This window comes from Lupinus angustifolius, chromosome LG20 (assembly GCF_001865875.1).
Source record: "Lupinus angustifolius cultivar Tanjil chromosome LG20, LupAngTanjil_v1.0, whole genome shotgun sequence".
In the NCBI taxonomy this organism is placed as follows: domain Eukaryota; kingdom Viridiplantae; phylum Streptophyta; class Magnoliopsida; order Fabales; family Fabaceae; genus Lupinus; species Lupinus angustifolius.
The window spans coordinates 18,536,466-18,560,221 of NC_032028.1; the positions used below are offsets into that span (position 1 = coordinate 18,536,466).

At 30.4% G+C, this 23,756-nt stretch overlaps 2 protein-coding genes across 3 annotated transcripts; one reads left to right on the forward strand and one right to left on the reverse strand.

The window, feature by feature from the left end:
* On the reverse strand, positions 1,999–2,895 carry LOC109335527 (B3 domain-containing protein At1g05920-like). Its single transcript, XM_019571660.1, has one exon. The coding sequence runs from the start codon at positions 2,893–2,895 to the stop codon at positions 1,999–2,001; it is 897 nt and encodes a 298-aa protein (XP_019427205.1).
* On the forward strand, positions 9,474–11,362 carry LOC109336552 (AAA-ATPase ASD, mitochondrial-like). 2 transcript variants are annotated; one of them, XM_019573220.1, is made up of 4 exons: positions 9,474–10,009; positions 10,126–11,187; positions 11,241–11,253; positions 11,296–11,362. In XM_019573220.1, exons 1-4 carry the CDS (start codon positions 9,582–9,584, stop codon positions 11,311–11,313), a joined length of 1,521 nt encoding a protein of 506 aa, XP_019428765.1. In that variant the 5' UTR covers positions 9,474–9,581; the 3' UTR covers positions 11,314–11,362. The 2 variants fall into 2 exon arrangements, with proteins under 2 accessions (XP_019428765.1, XP_019428766.1); XM_019573221.1 differs by lacking the exons at positions 11,241–11,253; positions 11,296–11,362 and having other exon boundaries at positions 9,475–10,009; positions 10,126–11,205.

Consider the following 23,756-nt stretch of genomic DNA (forward strand, 5'->3'; position numbering starts at 1 on the left):
ATTCATTTGTTAAGAAATAAATTGATTTAAAATGAAATTAATATCATAAAGACAATATTGGTTATAGACCTTCCTCTTATATTAAGCACGAAGTTTAAAATGACTTCAACCATGACCGTACTATAAAAATTTCATTTTAAATATTTAAATAATTCTTTTTTATTGTTAAATGATTCATTTTTATTAAAACAAAAAATTAATGTAATTTAGGATAAAGTATAAAATATATTAATTAATATTCATTTTATTACAAGATTAAAAAATACACATATACAATGCAAGATTTTTTTACATTGTTAATGTATCATCTATAATTATTTTTCAATTATCATTTATTCTTCAAAAAAAGTAACCGAAATAAAAAATGGATAATACACTAACAGTGTATAAATCTTTATGCGTACATATACTTTACACTCTTATTACAATTGTCTAAACAAATAATATTAGAAATAATAAAACAAATAAAATATAAATAAATAAATAAAAAGAAGAAAAAGCAATGTTGTGAAACCAGAGCCGGACGTTAAACCCGAAGACGTCCCGTACCAGGTTTAACTGGTTTAAACAGTTAATCCATCTGGTCGGGCCGAATGATTTCATATATAATTAATAATGTTTATAAAAAAATATATAATTATATATAAGTGTAAAATTTTATATAATTAATACTAATGTATAATTATATTGAAATAATATTTCTCAATATATTTTGGACCAAAATAAAATAAAAGATTACAATAGTGTTTCGTTTTTTCGTTTTTTTAATTTTAAGTAATCGTCCGGTTTAGTTCTCGGGTTATTCCAGTTTAACCGAATTTAACACAGTCAGACCAGAATTTTCTCTCAATTCTAAGTAGTTCAACTCTCATTCGATTAATATTGAAAACCAGAGGCAAAACCGTTTTTAAATTCAGTCAGCGGTCAAACCGGTCGGACCGCCGACTATGCTCCGGTATTTAAAAAAAATAGAGTGAAGTAAAGGGGTAACCGAATGGTGAAGAAAAGAAACACCGGTAACGAAATCCTTAAATCCATTTCTTCTTCTCTCTCCGCAAGATTGAAAGTAATGCGGAGGATGTTGAGTGGGACTTTGAGAGTGGCTTTTGGTCTTCACGGAATTTGAGTAAAGCTTTCATTGTTGGAAATTGAAGGTAATGATTTTGGTTTTTTTGTTTTATAACAGTTTTGGAATTGAATTTTGAAAAATTGAAAATTTAGGGATATTGGCTGCGAAAACTCATTTGCATTGGGCACAGTAGAAGACAGTGTGCATTTGATGTTGAAATCAAATTATGCGGATCCATTGGGTTATGATGTTTGATGCAATTATACAATATGTGTGTTTCCTTTGAAACTGAATTTAGATGCATTGTTTCCTTCATAATTGCTTAAGACTATGTTTGGGAGTTACGAGAGAGAAAAGGAAGAAGAGAGATCGAATGACTAGGAGAGAAAAGACAATTCTCTCTCTTGTTTGGAATATAAAACTTAGACGGAAACTAATGATAATGTTAGAATATGTCTTATTTTTCTTTTAAAAATGTAGATGAGAGAGTCTTTTTTGTTTCAGAATGCCTACTTCTCTACTGTTCTTCTATGTGTTATATGTTCTCTTTCTGATTTTTCACCCTTTCTGTCTGCCTATGTTGTTTTTTCTTGTTTCATGTGTGTTTTCTGTTTTTATGTTGTGTTTCAGAGTGCTACCTCTTATATCATTTCTCTGATTTTATAATTATATACATATCTATATAGGTATAACATAAGTTTGTAAGTAATTTGGTATTTAAGAGAAAGATGTCGTCTGAGTGTGCATTGTGTTCATAACTATTTATCCTTTATATTCCAAATCATAGTTTAATAATTAACACAAAGTAGTTGGTGTACAAAGTAATTAAAATAAAATATATTTGCATGCTTGAAAAGTGTATTAAAAAATTAAAGAATGAAATTTAAAAACTAAATACAAGAAGTGTCAGTATGATAGTTTGATATTTTTCAAACTTTCACGATAGCCATACATAATTCTTCTTGAACACGAAATGACCATACTTGAACCCTATCTCCTACTTTGAGTTGATTAGCTTTTATAACTTTCTTCCAAGATGATGACCTCAAAACATAGCTAGAGCTAACCTTGCCATCATTCTTGTGCATATTCCATTTGGCCAATGTGAGATTAGTAACTTCGAGTGAGGGCTGAATCAGTTTCACCTCTACGCATTTTCCTCTCTCTAAATCATCTAGTTCCCCTTCTCGCAAGAAATTTTCATTCTTGATCTGCTTCGAAGGTATTGAAAGCCGATTTTGTTGTTCATTCAAATCTGAATCAAACAAAGATTTAGTAATCAGCAAAGTGGTTTCGTTGCCGCCCATTTCATTTATCTTATCTATGAACTCTTGCGGCAATTCTGATGGTGCTGCTTCAACTACTATGTTATATCTTTGTCTTTTTTTGCTGCTCCTAGCTGCTGATTTATTTGGAGGTGGCTTTACGGGGACCCAGTCTTGATCAATAACATCAGCATTCTCTGTGCCATTGATAATTGCTACATTTTTGCCCTTCATAGCTCTCCTTTTCATCTTTTTTATAGGAAGATCTTCTTCTTCATCATCGTCATTGTAGTTCAATTCAGCTTTAGAGCTGGTTCCTTCTTCAAAGGAAGAAGCCATGAAGTTGATGGGTTTATTGGAATTGGAAGCTTCCTCAGAACCATCATTTGGACTCTCCTTCACTGTTTTTGTTTTCATATTGAACCTGATCTTAAGGGAAGGAGTAGAAGAAGTTGTATCTTGATGGTGTAGTCCAGAGGCTACATCAGCCAACATGTTCAATGCAGAACACAATGGGTCAAGATAGAGTAAAGGGTTATTAATGGAGTCATCACAATCCATTGTTGTTACTATCTCAGAGCTTGGATGATTTTTAAGGAACAAGAGGAAAGAATGTGAAATGATATTTGGAGAGTGACGAGTTTACAATTTAGGAACGCATAGCTTTCTTTTATAGTTTACTAGAGCGGTAGATATGATATATTTTTGTATATTTCAAAATTATCTTTGTAACAGAAAGTAAAATAGAAACAAATCTCACTGTTATCTTTATTTATCAACAATCTCACTCTTATTTTGTATAAACAAATCTTTATGATATTTTATATACAATGTTAATGATATATTTTCTGTAAACAAATCTCACCGTTATTTCTTTATAAACAAATCTTTATGCTATTTCATAAACAAATCTTAATATATTCTTTGTAAACAAATCTTAAGGATATATTTTGTTATAAACAAGTCCTGATCATATATTTTTTAGTAAATTACGTGACACCCTAAACTCTCCCTCACTTCAAATCTCCCCTAGTTTTTATACTTTCGTTATATTGATCACCCCTCCATAAGAAATAAGTGTAATCTTTTAAACAAAAAATGTGATAAATGCAATTAAGTTAAACAAAACATGATATATTGTGGAGACAAGTCCAAATAATATATGAGTCAATATTTCTTTATTATTTTTGGTTTGTTATATTATATTATAAGAGCGATTTAAACAATATTTCTTTAGAAATGTTGATATATTATGTAACAAAAAATAATAAAGATACATTGATTTGTATATTATTTGAACTTGCCTTTACAATATATCATGTTTTGTTTAATTTAATTGCATTTATCAAATTTTTGTTTAAAAGATTACACTTTTCTCATGCAATGATGGTCAGTGTAACGAAAGTATAAAAACTATGGAAGATTTGTGTAGGTGTAAAAAAATGAGAGATAATTTATGTAATTTCACTAAAACTCAGGATATCACTCTATATTTTTTTTTCTGTAATTTACTCTATATTTGCAAGAGCCCATCAGAAAAGTTATTTATTTCCCATACAACAAATGATATAGAATAACTGGATGGGGGTATGACATCACCCTTCCCTTGTGATAGGAGAGGACATTTCACAATGGAGATGGGGTTATCTAACTAGTAGGAAATTTTAGAGCATCATATAACTATCTATGATAAGGTCAATTTGAATATAAAGGAATAATATCATATTTAACTCTATTAAGTCCCTTTTTTACAGATTGTGGAAACTGTAGAGATGAATCCATGACTTTGGATTAAAGGAACAACTGACTTTGTAATTATATGGTTATCAGATCTCCCATGTAAATCTTATATCATTAATACCTCTTATTAATACAATTTTACTTACAAAAAAAAATAGAATTTATGTCTTTTAATATACAAAGTGATGAAATATAAGGGTACCCATTTACATATAGAGCACAAAGAACTTAGCCTAATAAAAATATTACATCTGAAATACCAACTACATAGATAATATCATTCTGTAAGATCCATAAAAAACCATACTATACAACCAAATCAAAACACTGAACACTTCTCTCCTTCCATTTATTGGAACCAAAATAGTTTCCTTTAAAGTATGAAGTATGTTTATTTTAGGGTGTTGTTACTAAGCTGTACTTAATTATTTAAGCTTCAGTTTACTTAATTATCATTTTTTTCAAATCAATATCTGAGACGTTATCACTAATTTGTTATTGTCTTATTTCTCTATTAGCTAATAAAATTTAATTTAAAACTTTTATATTCTATAAATACATTTATATACAGCACTTGAAATTAGTGAAAGAAGAATATTTATTTCTCTGTAGTATATGTATATGATGGATAACTTCAATAGTTATAATAAAAAATAACTTCAATACTTTACAAGAAGTGAAATATTTGTAATGACTATAATTATATATAATTTTTTTTATATATAGTTCACTTGGATGCTTCCAATCTAGAACAAGATTATTAGACCACTTAATAGATAAACCAAAATAATAAATTATCTTTATAACTCATGTTAGAGGGATAAGATCAATGAGATAGAAAATTATATACATCTTCTGCCTTTATTGATAATGAATTCTATAATAGTTGATTTAGATTTTTACAATTTATTTGTTTTCTATTTTATTTCATTTATTTATAGGTAAATCAAAGAGGATTATTAGATTATACATTAATTAAACTGGGAGATATTAATGACAAACTTCAAAAACATTTTTATCTAAATCCTAACTCAATTTTATCAATAAATTCAAATTAATCCCAAAATGGAAGGACTTAAGATGATAAATGTTAGGCTAGGAGAGAATGAGAGATACACAATGTAAAAACCAATGAGGATCAAAATTATATAGCAGATCAGAGGGATAATATTAGTGATTTTTTCACTTTTCTTATTAAAATGTTTATTTAGTACAATTATCCATTTACTTTATACCGGAATTTATAATTCTAAACTAATGCCAATAAATTGGAAATAGAATTACAATAAAATAATATTAAACTAAATATTTCAATTTGTGAAATAAAATGAATTGATTTGTATTACTAATATTAAGGGTAAAATAAATATTTGGTAACTCCAGTTTTCACTTGATTTTTAAATTTTTTCATACAATTTTAAAAAATATCAAAAAGTATGAGAATCTGTTTAATTTAAAAAAAAAACAACAAGTTTTAATGTGATAATCTAGAGATTAAAAAGATTAGTTTTAACAATTTTGACCAACAAGAAAAAAAGTACTTATATTAGATTGTATTAACTATGGATAAAAAATCCAATTATTTTAAATATATCTATTTTGTTGTGACATTTGTTTAAGTATGATTATCATCATCTTAATTTGTTGATATTTTCAATAATAGACAATCACTTATCTCAATCACTAATTAATATTTTTTATACATTTTCATTCTCACTCAATCAAAACCACTCTCCTTAATATCTTCTGTTGTTGTTTGACTATCTGAGCAGACTCTTTGTGAACACTTGATTTTGTCCGGCCTCTAAGAAAAATGTCAAGAATTCAAAGCAATAAAAAAGGAAAAGGGGATGATATTACTTTTTATTATTTCTTAAAAAGTGATGAACATTTAGTGTCTTTTAACCATTGGATTGTTTTCAACAAATACGTTTTAATTTGTGATAAGTATATGTGCTATAAAATTGAGTAATAAAAGAAACTAAAGAGACAAAGTAAAGTGAATGTTAAAAATTGTAAGAGAGTAAATGTAAGAGTTGAAAGAGATAGGAAATAACGTATAGAACAAGAAAGAAGAGAATGGACAAAAAACCAACCACTTCCTTTCCTCATTCGTGCGCTGTTACAAAATTGAAGATGATTTTTCCTATTCCTTCTTGAACAATGACAAGATCACATCAATATAAATTATAGAGAAAAGAGGGAGAAGAACCAACAGTGGTTCAACAACTAAAAAAGAGAAACAAATCTCCAAAGAAAAACACCCTCAAATTTTATCCCAAAATAGCTATAGTATCTCTATATCCGTGTCTGTCCCTCAAACCAAAAAAACTATCATTAGGCCTTAAGGATTTGTGCCTAACTGTAATCCTATTTTTGCATACTATCTTCATAGTGCAACCACTCCTCAATCCTCGGCATTTTATAAAGTGATTCCATGCGTCATTCTCTAACCAAATATATATATCTTATCTGGTGCAGTAGAGTGGAAGGTTGAGCGCATGAGGAACACCTTCATTAACTTCTTCCAAGATAGGGCTCACAAATGTTGTTAATATAGTCTTATTATATCTTATAATGATCCAACCCTTCTTCATGTTTGTCCGAGCTGTGAATGCAAAACCGAAGCTGGATGAGGGGATAAAAATCACAAGTAATCAGAGATTACAACACACAAAAATCAGAGATACAACACAGAGCATACACTTAGAATATCAGGATAACCATACAATCAGAATATAAAACAAGGCATAACAAGAAGGACAATCAGAGATACCAAAAGTGACGAATTTAGCCGATATATAGAAAGTGCAGGGAGCATCCAGAAACAGAAAAATCAACCAAGTTGACATTTAAGGGATAAAAAGCAAAAGGTACATCCTCAGGTAAGTTACTATCCCATTCATTTGCATAATTGTAAGCAATATGGTTTACTTATTTCATATCCCACATAATAAAAGAATACACACCTCCGCATTCCATTAAGAACATTTATATTGTGGTAATCTTAAGTATAATGTGTTTATGAAATATCATCGTCAAATATTTTTTTATAAGTGTATTAATAGTATCCAGAAGCAAATGAGTTCATAAGAACTTAAGGAAACCGAGAATCCAGAAGGAAATGAGATATGAAAAGAGAGTGAGGAAATGAGATATGAAAAGAGAGTGAGGAAATGAGATATGAAAAGAGAGTGAGGAAATGAGATATGAAAAGAGAGTGAGGAAATGAGATATGAAAAGAGAGTGAGGAAATTAGTTACCCTTTTTTAAGTCACCATAATAATCTGTCTTCAACATCGTGATTTCATCTTCGTCCACCGAACCACCACTCCATGTCATCTCCATTCTCCCTTAATTCGCCTATTCAATAAATCCAAACAGCAACCAAAAATCAATCAAATATGAACATAACATGAGAATAGACTCAATGAGACTAATAACATGAGAATAACATGGTCTTCCAACCGAAAATCGGGTCGCGACACTCTTCCTCTTCCTTTTCCCTTGCTTCCTCCTTAGTCATCTAAAGAACCTTATTCAAATTCAGACTCACTATTTTCACTCACTATTATAAAAGCCAACTCATACTAGCTAGTCCAATCGGTTCAATTATAAACCAGATATCTCATTAGTTCAAATCTCTCATTTAACTAATTTTACATTAGAATGGAGATGACTTAGTTTGACTCGGTCTTTGAGTCACAGACTTCCACATCAAATTTCACAAATTATCGGGTGTCATATTAATCTCTTCCAACAAATTACAAAATCTACCAAACAAACAAATGGCGTGACTCAAGATCATACAAATCAAGATCATATTTTTCTTAGTTCACTATTGTCCTTGACTGTAGTCAATTTAAGATCATACAAATCAGTTCAATTATTTCTAGATTGTCATCCACCTGAAATTTTATAGGTTCGGTGCGATAAAAAAATTGACTCCCCTAATTTAATTATATAAAACTTGAATATTAAATAATTTAAGTAATTAGTGTTTTTACAATAAATTTTGAGCAACAAAATATATGTTTTTCTGTTTGACACAATTATTGTTATTTATTAAAGACTTGATGAGTCCAATATATTTTTATAAGGTCATCTTCTTAATAAACATTAAAAGATTTCATATTTTTCTTATTTCAGGGTGAACCCTTATTTCATTTATATATCAGTAATATAAAACAATGATTATTATAACCACCAGCATGTAATTTAATTTGCATGGTATAAGGGTTCAATTCTTATCGTGCATATGGTCCGGAAAATATTTTGTTGGGAGAAGCTATACCCTATCGCTTCTAAAATTTGTGTCAAAATATTAATATTCAACCATCAACCGAAAAAATACCTTATATAAAATTGTTGTGCTTATGTTCGTGGAAGTTTTCTAATGTTGAAATGTCTTGTATGTTCAATTATTCTCCAGTTTCTTAGAAAAGACAACATGAATTTTTTTAATTGGTAGATAGTAGTTAGGTTAGTGTATCTGTGTAGGAAAAAGTAGTGAGTTTATATGTATTACTCTAATAATAAAGTATGTCTTTTTTTGTTGTACAATTATTAATAATTCATTCTATTTTACTTAAATCATTTTTTTATTGGCGCATAATAATTGCTCATGCAAGTCCAATATTCTATGTTTTTTTTAATGTTTGCATAGTTTGTAAAAGAAGAGGAAAAAATATCTACATAATTACTTTACATATCATGTGCGGAATTTCATATACGAAATTCACCATACCAAATTCTCTACATTGTATACGATGTTAGTATTAAAGAAAGTCTTATACAAATAATAGTAAAAATGATGAACATTAGGTAAACATACAACATGAGTGCTAAGTCGTGTATATTTAATGTACCTCAAGTCCTGGACTCTTTTTAGTCAATTATTAGTCAATGTTTTATTCATGTTGATGATTTCAGCAAATGTACCCAAAAAACAATTTTTTTGTCTATTTCTTAAATATCTAGTTTTGGCGTTTTATTGCAGCTGCCATTTATGACTTTTCTCAGCATTAAGTACCAATAGATTTCATTTTGGGTAGTTGTTGGGTTTGTTAGCTATATAGGAAAATGATCATGTATCTCAAATACTGTCTCAACTTATATCTTTGTATCAATAAAAACATACTATATTAATTAAAAATAAAATATTTATTATTTTTTTGTTTGTTTTTGCTTTAGTATCATTTGTCTGAGATATAATTTAGGACACCATTAAAAATAAAGACTCTTATTCGCATTCAAATCGAAATCTACTCCAAGTAAAACGACATTGGAAACTGGCAAGAAACAACTAATGCATATTTAGTATTAGCAAGTTGAAACTATATAATAAAGTTAGATATATGCATTATGTGTTGCGCAAAAGACAAAATAAGAATAATCCATTTTATTACTTCTTATACATACCACTCCCTCATAAGGTAAACGAATACTAAAAAGAATAAGAAGAAACAAGCCAATAATTTCTGAGAAAACATTGCATAGTGCAAAAGATGATGGAGTTTGGGCAAATTTGGTCACAACTAGGCTCAACCATGGCAACCATTATGTTTGTGTACACCATGTTTGAGAAATTTTTCCCACCTCATCTTCGTACCTATTTTAGAAAATACACTCAAAAATTTACAAGTCTTATGTACCCTTATATCCAAATCACTTTCCCTGAGTTCTCAGGTGAACACCTTAAGAGAAGTGAAGCTTACACTGCCATTCAAACATACCTTAGTGCAAACACTTCTCAAAGAGCCAAAAGGCTTAGAGCTGAAGTGGTCAAAGATAGCCAAACCCCACTAGTGCTTAGCATGGATGACAATGAAGAAATCATAGATGAGTTCCAAGGAGCCAAGATTTGGTGGCATTCAAATCACACCACCAATAAAACACAATCGTTTTCGATTTACCCCGCTTCGGATGAGAAAAGGTATAGTTAATTGAGATTGTCCTCGAGAATTTTTACTTTGTCTAAAATCTTCAAGCCAATTTTAGTTTGTGTACTCCTGAGTTTTACTGATACGAGACTTCTTTATTTCATAATAGGTACTTCACTCTCACGTTTCATAAGCTTTACCGCGATCTCATTACGAGCACTTATATCCAACATGTCTTGAAAGAAAGTAAATCAATTTCAGTTAAGAACAGACAACTGAAGCTATATACCAATAATCCAAGCAAAGAGTGGTATGGATACAAACGCACAAAGTGGAGCCATATAATGTTTGAGCATCCAGCAAGGTTTGAAACCTTAGCTATGGATCCAAAGAAGAAAGAAGAAATCATAAATGACCTAGTTAAGTTCAAAACAGGTAAAGATTACTATGCCAAGATTGGAAAGGCTTGGAAGAGAGGGTATCTATTATATGGTCCACCAGGAACTGGTAAATCTACAATGATAGCTGCAATTGCTAATTTCATGTACTATGATGTTTATGATCTTGAATTGACAGCAGTTAAGGAAAACACAGACCTAAAAAAGCTGTTAATCGATACAACGAGCAAATCGATTATAGTGATCGAAGACATTGATTGTTCTCTTGATCTTACTGGCCAAAGGAAGAAGCCTAAGGAAAAAAGTGATGAGGATGAGAAACCCAAAGATCCTATTAAGAATGCAAAAGAAGAAGAAGAGAAAAATGTTAGCAAGGTAACCCTATCTGGGCTATTGAATTTTATTGATGGGATTTGGTCAGCATGTGGAGGAGAAAGGATTATTATTTTCACAACCAATTTTGTGGACAAACTTGATCCTGCACTCATTAGAAGAGGAAGAATGGATAAGCACATAGAATTATCCTATTGTGGATTTGAAGCTTTTAAGGTTCTTGCAAATAACTACTTGGATATTGAATCACACAATTTGTTTCCTATTATTGAAAAACTGTTGGGAGAGACTAATATGACTCCTGCTGATGTTGCTGAGAATTTGATGCCTAAATCATTTGATGAAGATTCAGAGAATTGCTTGAATGATTTGATTAAATCTCTTGAAGAGGCTAAGAATAAGGCAGAAGAGGAAGCAAAAGAAAAAGTTGATGATGAAAATAAGGAATTGAAATTAGAGAAAGAGAATGGAGAGTTGGCTCAAGAAGAACATGTAAGCTAATGAATTGAAAATTCTAGGGAAAGGGTCACAGAAAATGGTAATATTTATTAATTTCAATTAGGAAAAATGAATACCTGCTTTTATGCTTTTATACAGTAAGGTATGGTAAATATAAGTATGTGTAGAAGTGAGCAGTGTTAAATCTAAATGTTCTGTAGTTTACAACATTTATGCATTTTATATATCTTCTTTGATAATAAATGATAGTTGTGTTATGCGTTCACGTATTGTTTCATAGCTCAAACATTTGTTCCACACTCAATCAAAGTATATTGTTATTTCTCATAATATGTATATATATAGATTCGAGAGTTAACTTAAATTATCATGAAAAGGTTTGACTCTTAAAACTAGACACATTGCCTTTTCAAATTAACAAACAGACATTTCTTTAAAAGCCACCACCAAAGGATATCTTCCATTTACTCCTGGACAAGTGGAGAGCTCATGAAGATTATGTATCTCATTTCATATTCTAATTTCTCTCTCAATTCAATTAAAAGTGCTACATAATTAATAGTAAAAGATATAAAAATGGAAAAATAATATATTTATATTAGTTAGTACATATAAAGACTTTTGGATAGGTGATATTTCTTCCTACCTAAATATACAATTATGACACATGGTACAGTCACACACCAAAAAGAGAGCACATCTACTGTCCTATAAATAGTGACACTTTATATGCTATTGTTGATAAGTGGTTGAAAAAAAATATGTAAGTTAAAAAATTAATAATTAAGTATTTTACTGACCAATTATAAAATAGTAACACATAGAGTGATACACTTTTTGGAATAGAAGATGTTCACCCTGAAGTAAGAGTGCTTCATTTTTTTGTTTTGAAACAAGCAAAATTCATTAAGAAAGTACAAGAGGTGCTAACCCAATACAACAAGAATCAAAAGAGAAATACCAACAACAGAAAAAATTGGCAACTAGCTAAAATACAACTCCAAGGGTCCATACACCAATTGGCAAAAACAAAAGAGTTGACCCCAACATTAGAGCAAAACCAAGACCAAGAACGGATTTGAATAAGATCCAAAATGTGGATAAAACTACACTCTTTCTCACGAAACACCACATCATTTCTCATAAGTCAAAGCGACCACACCACTTACTGCCACAACATAACCCACCACTTAGCCCCTTTTACATTCTTGCACAGATTAAGATGAAGCCGAAAAAACGAAACACAAGAATTAGGCAAGATCAAGGATATACATAACCATGTGTAGAATCCCCTCCACACACTAGTAGCAAAATGACAGGTGACAAAGAGATGATCAACCGACTCCATATTATTAGCACAAAAAGCACAACCCAATTCGTCCACATCCTGGATGATGTTCCTCTTATGAAGTTCACTTTTCATTGCAACCTTACCTGTAAGAATTTCCAAGCAAAACAACAAACTTTAGAAGGAGAGCACCTAGTCCAAACCTTGTTGAGAAGATTATCCACATCTGATGGCAATGAATTCATTTGGGCTACATAAGCCGACTTGACTTCATACAATCCCAAAGACGCTAAACTCCAATTCCATTTATCCCTACTAGACGTGCAACACGAAGCCGAGCTAAGCATAGAAACCAACTCTAGTTCTAATTCATGCTCTCACACAAAAAGGTTTCTCCTCCAAACCACTTCCCAACACCACAAACTATCAGACCAGTAACCAGAGTCAGCAACTGAAGTCAACTTGTTCACGACAACCAAAAAGAGTCTAGGAAATATGTCTTTTAAGCACCTTTGGCCAAGCCAAGTATCGGACCAAAAAACAAGAATCAGAACCATCACTAATAGACCGCCAAACATTTTGCAGAAACCAGTCATACCCATCTCCCAAAGAAGACCCCACCTTTACAATATCCTTCCACCACCTAGAACTGGATACGGATGCCGTATTAACATAGTCTCTACCATACTTAGAAGACACAACCTTGACCTATAAAGAATCTGTTTCCACAAGGAATCTCCATTTCCATTTACCAAGTAAAGCATTATTAAAAAGATCTAAATTTTTAACCCCCAGACCACCCAAAAAATTTGGTTTACAAACAACATTCCAAGGCACCCAAGCAATACCTCTCCCACCATTCTTTTTCCCCCACAAGAAGTTCCTTTGAATAATGATCAATTTCCGAATCACTTTCTTAGGAGCTTTAAAAAGAGAGAGGAGATGGATAGGGATATTGGACAACACAGCATTTAACAGAATAACTCTACCACCAAACGAAATAAACTTACTTTTCCAAGTAGCTAGTCTAGCCGTCATCGCCTCAATCACTAGTACCCAAGTGGAGTATCTATAAGGACTAGAACCAACCGAAATACCAAGATAAGAGAAAGGAATAGACCCCAATCTGCAGGCAAGAAATTGAGATGCTGCTGACAAAAAACCACTCTCCACATTGATACCAATCAAAGAACTCTTTCTTGAATTCACCTTCAAACCAGAAGCCAACTCAAAGCATCTAAAAATACTCTTCAAACACCAAAGATTCTCTGAAGACGAAATGCACGCCACAATAGTGTCATCTGCAAATTGAAGATCACAGACTTCCACAGTATGTCTTCCAATCTTATAACCTTCAAACAACCCAACACCCGTCGCATTCCGAATAAGACCATAAAATCCTTCAGCAACCATGAGAAACAGAAAGGGAGCCATGGGATCCCCTTGACGAATTCCTTTCGAGACAGAGAATTGCTTTGAAGGACAACCATTAATAAGCACAAACGTCATTGTTGAGAACAAACATTCACTAATCCACTGGCGCCACTTTGAAGAAAAATCGAATCTATAAAGCATATAATCAATAAAATCTCAACTTATAGAATCATATGCCTTTTCGAAGTCCACCTTAAGCAACAAACACCCAAACATATCACACTTTGCAGAATGAATAACTTCGATTGGTCGTTCTGGTGGTATCCTTTATTGGATGGTATTTCTGATTATTTTATATCACCTAGACATAGATAGTCAATAAAATGTTTAATAAAAGTAGTCACTAAGAAAAAAATAAAAAAAATACAAAGTTCTAACCTAGTTTAGGTGCTTGACCGTTCAAGTATGATTGTTAAGAGAAATTGTTTAAGGAATAGAGTGAAGAAGGTTGTGAGTTCAAGTGTCGTTCATAGCAAATTTAAAAAATAAAATGAGTTATATGGTGGTTTGATGGTTAGGGAGAATAAGTGAAATGAATGAGAATAAAGGTTCGAGTCTCGCCCACAATTATTAAATACTAATATTTGTCCATAAAAACAAATCCTTCTCAAATTGTGGTGGGAGGTATATTTAGAAGAAGAAAAAACAATCTATGGGCTAGAAACCTAATTTTTTCTTCACATGTTCTAATTCATTATGAACAACATGATAATATAAAGTAAAAGAGGATATCAGTACAAATCTATAACCATATCCCAGACTAATTGTTGATAATAAAGGACCACATAATAAATAAACATGTTATTGTCCATCTACTACTATTACTAATAAAGAATAATCATAATAAACTAAAAGCTTTAAAGTAAATTTGGTTTCGTAAAATATGAGGACTTCTGGGTTTAATAATTTACTTTGATTGCTTTGGATCAAGTCATTAAAAATAATAAATGTCATTTTTGTTAATTACAAAACCTATATCATTCTGTGTTATTGATATATATCATCTCATTTTCCATGGTAGAATCCGCAATTTTGTTACCAAGTCTTACGTGAAACATGTTTTGGATGAAGGCAATGAATGAAATAAAGAGAACAGAATCTGACTGGATTCTATTAATTGGCTTTACTCTTAGCATTTAATTGTTCTATCATTTGAATTCTCTTGAATTTTTTTTGTACAACAGAAATAAATAGCAAAAAGAAACTAAAGTATGGGGGAAAGATCCATCTGGAGGATGGACAGAGCTCCTATAGGTGGAGAATCCCAAATTCTCAAGTCTACATGAATGCCTAAACTAAGTTTACACATATAATCAGCCATCATATTTTCCTCTCTGTAGATATGTTGAATTCGAACATCACAATGCCTCCTAAGCAACTCACAAATGTTATGAAGAACTAGAGAAATAGGATCTAAGTGAATCTGCACCTTATCAGAAATGAGATGAATTGCTTCAAGGCAGTCACTCTCCAAAGTAACCTGACGATAACCCAACTTCCAAGCCAACTCAAGCCCATGATTAATGGCTAGAAGCTCAGCTAAAATAGAAGATCCAGTTCCAAAGTTTCTACTGAATCCTGATAACCAAAGACCGTTATGATTGCGGATCAGACCACCTCCTCCAATCGTTTGATCATGCAGACTACAACTACCGTCCACATTAAGTTTTACCCTTCCAGCTTCCGACCGACACCAATGGATGCTCGACAGGGTTGCCTCATTCGACATAGTATCAATAATAACACACCAATCCCTGAAATCGTGGTGAACATTATGTGAGACGTAAGAAATGTTCCAAGTATAATTTCCAGAGACTGTATTATTATGCTACCGCCAAGACCACCAGAGGCCTGCTAAGAAGAGGCGCCCGTTGGAGAGTCTAGCATGAGTTGTCATCCAAGACATGAAGGATTGGTTAGTCCAAAAGGTTTGCTCGTTGAATCCCAGACGGGCCAAAGCAGGGATGAGTTACCACAATCTCTAAAGGTATGGAGAAGATCCTCAATTGAATTGTTGCATCTTCCACACATAGATGTTGTTGACATTTTCCTCCTGAAACCAAGAGAGTTAGTAGGCAAAGAATTATGAGTAGAAAGCAAGAGAAGAAACTTAACTTTTTAGGGACATGTGACATACTAGTTTATATAATCCCGTGTAATGCATGGGTTAATTGGAAATTAAAAAACTTCAAAATTAAATAAATAGATTATGTAAAAGCACTTTATTGTTCCGTCTTTTATTTTATTCTAATAGGTAAAAATGTGAGCCAAAATAGAAGGTTACAAAACAGATTTATACAAAAGATGGAAGCAAGCCAATGCATACAAGGTAGGGATGGCAAAATGGGCTTGGTCGGACGGGCCAGCTCGTTCTGATAGGTGTTTTTAGCGGACCGGACTTGGGGTTTTAGCCCAAAAGCCCATATTCAACCCGTTTTAGAAGCCTGTTTTTTAGACGGGCCATGGAGGGCTGGGCCGAGCCGGCCCGACGGGCCAACATTAAGATTAAAGTTAATTTGTCTATCATGTTGCTTATTGCAATTAAGATTAAAGTTTTACAATTTTGACTTATGTTTGAATCCTTAAGTATATAATTCTTCTTTCTCTTTGTAAAATGAACATTTAATATATCATTATGTACTTATCTATTATCTTCACTCTTATCCAATTATTGTACTTGTTATCAGAAGGTGGAGTTTCACTGACAATTATGGGTGTTTGAATCAAATTTAAACATTTAATTAATTGAAATGCAAAATTGGAAACTCAAACAGAACTATTGATTTTGATTCCATTTGGAAAATTTATCCAATTATGGGTGTTTGATTCCATTTTGATTCCATTTAATGTAGTCGAATTCAAATTAAATTGAGTAATATATATATATTTTATTGTGATTGATTTATAATATAATAGTTTTGATTCTTATACACTTTTTAAAACTTAGGAGTTATAAACTATATTGTGAACTAGGAGTCTAAAAGTGTAAGACTATGGTGATTTATTGTTTAGAATTTACAAGTTTTGTACTAATGCAATATGTTATTATGAGATTTTGTCTTTTATTTGTGATTTTTTGTTTTAAAAGACATTTATGAATTGTTTGAATTATTTATTTTTGTCTAAAAGCTTTAATGTGTGTTTAAAAAAAATGGGTCAGCCCGCCGACCTGCCAACCCTACCAAATATGGGTCGGGCTGGCATTTTGAGTCATTTTAACAATAAGGGTCGGGTCGGGCCAACCCATATTCTGACGAGCCAAAGGCGGACTGGACTGACCCATATTGTCACCCCTAATACAAGCTATCTACAAACAATCTAGAACATAGCAATAAGAAAAGCCATGAAGACAATCCTAGTACAAAAAGGATACAACACTAAAATATGGGCATTCCTCTCCAACCAAATACATGAGATATCTTATTATCAAATATCCCGTTGCCAAACAAAATTACATGAGCAAGTTGGTGAAAATAGAAACAAAACTGCAAAATGAACTTAAAATCAAGGATATATTTGACTTCTGAAACTTCAACAAATAGATGAAATAATTTCAAAATATTTTTTATTCTTTTTCATATTATTTAGAGGAGAAAAGTTATAGCATAACTGTAGTCAAAGGAGTTATTTACATCTTTAGTGTAACTTTTATAGTATTGTGGAAATTTTGGGCAGTTGTAGTTGTCAATAATGATAACTGTTTCTTTTCCAAGAAACTCATGGCTCCACAATTATACTGTATGTTGTAGACTAAAATTGTGTATGTTATTCACGATTTCTTTCCCAAGATTTTTTATTTTGTTCTCTGAAACAAGCTTCTCCCACCACATTTGCTTGTCTCATAAATATGTATCATTTCATGTGTCATTGTTTATGATTAGTTGAAAAAATATATTTAATTTAAAATTTTAATAATTAAATATTTTTTTGGTCAATCATAAATCGTGATACATGAAGTGATACATTTTTTGAGACAGAACATGTCCCCCCAAGTGGCCAGACATTATTGTGTCTGCTGCCAGTGATTTGCATATATTTTTTGTTATACATGGTAAAATAAAGATGTACAATTATAGGAAGGAAAAAATGTGGCTGTGAACCATGATTTCACATATAAAAAAATAAAATCAGTGACTTCTCTAATTTGGTTATAAAACAAAACTTTGTAGTAATGGTGGATAAAAGTCACTAGTTCCATGACAAAATTTAAAAATAAAAATAAAAACCGTTATCGCAACCACAACTTCTCCAATTTTGCACGTTGCAAGTAATAAATACTATAAAAGTTAAAAATTCTTTTGTCCAAACATATGCAGTGGATTTTCCTTTGGAGATGCAATTTTCAAGTAAAATAAACGGAAAAAAAAATACTTTTGGGGAATTTAGTTTAAGATTTAGGGTTAGGGGTAATTTTAATAAATAAGTGTAGTTTTAATGTTATAACAATTTCTAATATATAACTTTGAATATTCAAGAAAATAATATAGTAAATTATTTTTGCTTTGTGTTTTTAAAATTTTACTTTTTACGGTTTAGTAGTGATAATAATGTATGTTATTTTCTAAATATGAAACTCATATCACTTACAATAATGCATGTCATTCATAGCATATAGTAATATTCCTGGTGCATTGTAAGATTTCAGATGCATAGTAAGATTGATGGCACATAGTAACATCTTTTGCCTTATTTTCACTTCCTTGTGTGAAGGATTTCTATAAATTAAATCAATGTGGTTACTAAAGTGAAATCATCATATGTTTTAGTTATTTCTTCTTCACTTTGCCATGGTTCTAAGTTTTCTTCACTTTACTTAGAGTTCACCACTTCACACATCTGTATGGAATATAATGATACCATTTTGGTGATAATTAATGTTTATTACAATGGACAAGTCGTACCAAATGAGTAAAGACTTGTGTTTAAGGTGGTCAAAATAAATTGTTTAGTAAGGGTCAATAGGAATCAAAAGAAATAGAAACTTTACATTGGAGATTGCCTTTATTGGCTAAATAGGGACTACTTCTATGATGAGAAAGGTTCCTTCCAAATTAAAGTGTTATGAGCTAAATATGGGTCTTTATATGAAGATGTTGATACAAGAATTTTCCAAAAGCTTTTAAATATCTTCCTAATTTCTTGGATCAAAAGAAAAGATGAGATGCACATTTTTCTTAAGCCAACTATAACTAGATCTAGCCGAATATCCACCAAGAGGGTCATGACCTCAAACCCAAAATCATCTAGTGACATAGGCCCAAAATATCCATAAATAAGAGAACAAATCAGAAACCCCAACATTACATACCAAAGCACCTCTATTCTCAAAGATCAATTATATGATATAAAAAATTTCAGGTTGTCCATATCAAAATCTTCATAGAAACAAATACTATTTAACCAAATTTTCAAGACAAAAGACACTCTATGAGCCAATCCATCCCAACTTAAACTTCCCAAGTTTACATAAATCATGTCAAGAGCTAGAAATTCTACCAAAATTACAAGTTTAGAACCAAGATAATTGGTTTTGAGAGTTTTAACTTATTATATCTTCTAACAGAAATCAGTCTCCAGCATTACTTGGCCCACAAGGATTTTTTGAACCATTCAAAATTCTTCACACCTAGCCACACTTCATTTTTTGGCATGCACATTTCTCTCAAACTAGCCCCAGCAAATTTTATTTTATTATCATATCCATATCCCATAAAATTTCTTTTGAACTCATACCAATTTTTAGTATTTTTTTCAGGATTTGGAAGGCATATATTAAACACGCATTTTATTAAATTATATTTGAAACTATCTAATAAGTCTATATACAAATTTAATGGATAAATTTCAATTCATTCATTAATTCGTTTTAATGAACTTAATTGATGGTATCTAATACATTTGACTTTTAATTTTTTTTATAAAAATTGAAACAAAAATTACCTAAAATTTATTTTTCGATAATTACTTTTCCAAAAAAGTTATTTTTCGAAAAATCACTTTATAAAAAAAATCTGAAAATTCACTTTTTTTTTTAAATTTGCTTTTCGAAAAAAGACCTTCTTTAGAACTATTTTCAAAAATCATTTTTTACCAGAAAAGTTTTAATTTTTCCTTTTTGCACTCTTCAGTTTTTCTAATCTTTTTAATCATGTAGTTTTTAGTAGAACACTTTTATTGAAATGCATATACAAGTAGATATTTATTGAATATAAAGAATACATTTAAACTTTTCCATTATTAAAATTATCATCTATTGTGTCCACTTAAATTCATCAACTTGAATAAATTTAATTTATTACAGAATTATATAAATTGTGGATTATGATTAGTTTTACTACCCTCAATACACATGATCCATGCAACTCAACTATTTATCAGGAAAACATATTTGAGCCAACATATAGATCATGAAATTCTAATTCTTAAGTTTGTAGTATGTCTTATCAAAGTGAATCTTCTTAATCAAACAAACCAGATTTGTTGATATATAATCAGCTGCATCATTTAAATTTCAACAATAAAGGCGACCTGATTATCTAAAATTGGCTTATTCATGATTCATTTGAATCTTCCATCAACAGTTTTTGAATAAGCTTATAAAGACTACCTACCTTTACTTGTTTATCTTAAGTTACGTTCATTATGTTGTTATTCATTATCCTCAAAATATTCAAACTAGGGGTAAGTGTGAGACGGGTTGAGACGGGTTAAGTCTGTTTCTCACCCATCTCTAAATATGGATCGGGTTAATTTTTGAACCTGAATCCGTCTCTAATTAGGATGAGACGCGTGAGGGACGAGTCCAAAATAAGACAGGTCAAGATAGGGACGAGCCCGAGTTTCAAAATGACAAAATGACAAACGTATATTTTTTTCCTCAAATCTTTAAGCATGCATAATCAAAATTATCACAACCTTTATGTAAACTCAACTAAAACCTGCATCTCTCATATATTAGTATATAAACTATAAACCATAAAATGCATCCTTCAAACTAAAAACTATCACAATCTTATTTTTTTTATGCAATTGTAATCTTTACCTTATTCATATTGCAACACAATCAATTTGATATGATTTGTTTTCCATAATGCAATTTCTGATTTATTATTTTTTGAATCCTAATGATTTATTTCTTATCAAGGTGATTCATGGAGCTTAATCAAATTGATATGATTTGATTGAAATTACATATTCTCAAATCTTTAATTTATCTGATAATCAAACTTTAGTAAAAGTAAATCTTTAACTCATTCATTTTTTTGAATAATTTTGAAGAACGTTTTCTTTGGGTTGAACAAAATTGGATGTTCATAGTAAGGAGTAATGATCCTATCATAAATGGTGTAGATATGTAATATGTGCTTGCAGGTATTTGAGTTATGTGGGTTGAACAAATTGATAGGTATTTATTCAATTATTCTTGATATATAACTATTAGGGACGGGTCGGGTGATCCAAACATAGACTGGAACCCGTCCTTCTTGTCGATTGGTCTATCCCTTTCGATCGGGTTTGTCCTTTTTTATTTATTTGGATGGGTCAGACTCATCTCTAAGTCATCAAATTCGGACAGGTCTACTGTCAGGCCGGGTCTTGCTACCCCTAATTCAAACCATAATTTGGAGTAAAATTTAACGGTGAGATGATGGGGACATAAAATGTATTGGATTAGTTTTAAATGTAAAAGAATGATTTTAGTTCGAGTTATAGGTAATAGTCAAAGGTGCATTATTGTTTTACCTTTTTCTTAAGCTGTAAGGTTAGAATTAAGTCGCCACACTTATTTCCTCATGAAAATTTTGTTTTTATACTACTAAGTTTAGTGCTTATCACTACACAACAGAAGAATTCACATTCATACATGAGTTATGTAGCTTAACCATCAAGTTTGCAACATGGTACTCAGAATTTTATGCATTTATTTTCACCTCCTTTTCTCTTTATGTACACACATTTTTCAAAAATATATTAAAAGCGGAAAAATACTTATTATTTGCATTGTGTAGTATTAAAAAGCAATTTTCTTTTTGAATAAAAACACTTCGCCACCTCTTAAAAAATAAAATAAAAAACTGTCACATTCAAAACCAGTGGGCCTTTGTATGGGTCCTCTCTTGCAAATGTCATTCACGAAATTTATTATGAATTATTCTGGTGCATATTTATTATCTCACTTTTTGTATCATTTAGTATACCATCAACTTTTGTTGGTTGAAAAAATTATTTATATTAAAACTGTAATTATTAAATATATTTTTAGTCAATCATACATATTGACACATAGAATAATACAAACTAATCGCATAGCATATGTGCTCCCAAATTAATCAATGTGAAAACGTGGATGAAATCAGATTATACATTGTATCTCACTCCATCATATTATACATTTTAAATTAAATTTATTATATGAGTGTAATATAGTATTGTAAATAAAAATATTTATCAACAATCAGTATATCAACTACATTTCATTTGTATTAGTTATAGTAGTCATTAATGGTCGAATGTAAATAGTAAATGATTCATTTATAATGTAAAAATCTCTTATAGTGTGAATATTTATATATATATATATATATATGAGGAATGATCCCTTTACACTCCATTTAAGTTACACTAATTATATTTAATTTCAGTCATTCATTCTCTAAATCCAGCCGACCAATGATGAGAGAGAAAAACAGAAATCTTAAATAATTTTTAAGTTTCACTCATTTGGTCTGTTGGATTTAAGAAAATGAATGACTGAGATTAAGTATAATTAATATAACTTAAATTGAGTGTAAACAAATATCTTTTATATATATATATTTTTTTTTCCCCTCTTATTGTATTTAACCATTAACACCTTACTATATTTCAAATCTTTTAATATTTTAGAAATCTAAACACATTTATATTTTACATTCTAATTATATCATTATTTATTGCTTATTTCAAATCTTCTAATATTTTAGAAATCTAAACATATTTACATTTTACATTCTAATTATATCATTATTTATTACTTATTTCAAATCTTTTAATATTTTAGAAATATATTTATTTACTTTTTAAACTATATACATAACCGAAAAGTGTGAATAGAATTAATGTAAGTATATAAAGTGAGACAAACTATAATAGAACAAAGATGGATGTGGTTTCTATAACCAAATTGCTTGACCCATAAATTGTTTTGTTGTAGCCATATATGGCTATGCTTGATCCACGAAAGTCAGAGCAGTCTCTTTTCTTGATTGACCATTCACCAATTCGATCTTGACGTTAGAGTTTGATTTATCACAAATAATTACAATTTAATAATATATATTTTTATAGCAGCTATCATAATAAATGAGATTGCAGGTTTTGCAACTTGAAAATTGAATTTTTTTATCATGCAAATTCAAAAGAATTAATACGTACAAATTCCAGGAACAAGGATAAACGTACGAGAGTTGCATTGTTCAACAATAACAAAGTTAATTATTGTCCACCCGTTTACTTACATAAGCACGAAAAAAGAGAAAGTAATTGACACTTATCCCTTTCTAAAGAAGGAACAGATTAACTTGTTGACACATTCTAGTTGGTTCATGCATCATTCTTCAAAACGATTTTGTTAACATTGGCTTTGTAATACAAAAATAATTTATTTTCTCAATAAAAATTTTCTACTTTTATTTTTACCCTCCATGTAAGTAGGTCTTAATAAAGCACGAGAATAGTTTATAGAGAAATATTTTTGATGTCCAAAATCGAATATGTTAACAATCTTAAACTGATGTTGCTCTTCAATTCGAATAAAGATTATTTATTTATATATATATATATATATATATATATATATTTTATTAAGTTGGTATATAAATTTTTTAAGTCGAACAATATTTGATCTAA

Coding starts and splice junctions, on each gene's coding strand:
- LOC109335527 (XM_019571660.1), bottom strand. CDS start 2,895: ATGGATTGTGATGACTCCATTAATAACCCTTTACTCTATCTTGACCCA.
- LOC109336552 (XM_019573220.1), top strand. CDS start 9,582: ATGATGGAGTTTGGGCAAATTTGGTCACAACTAGGCTCAACCATGGCA. Junction 10,010..10,125: donor CCCGCTTCGGATGAGAAAAG/GTATAGTTAATT, acceptor ATTTCATAATAG/GTACTTCACTCTCACGTTTC.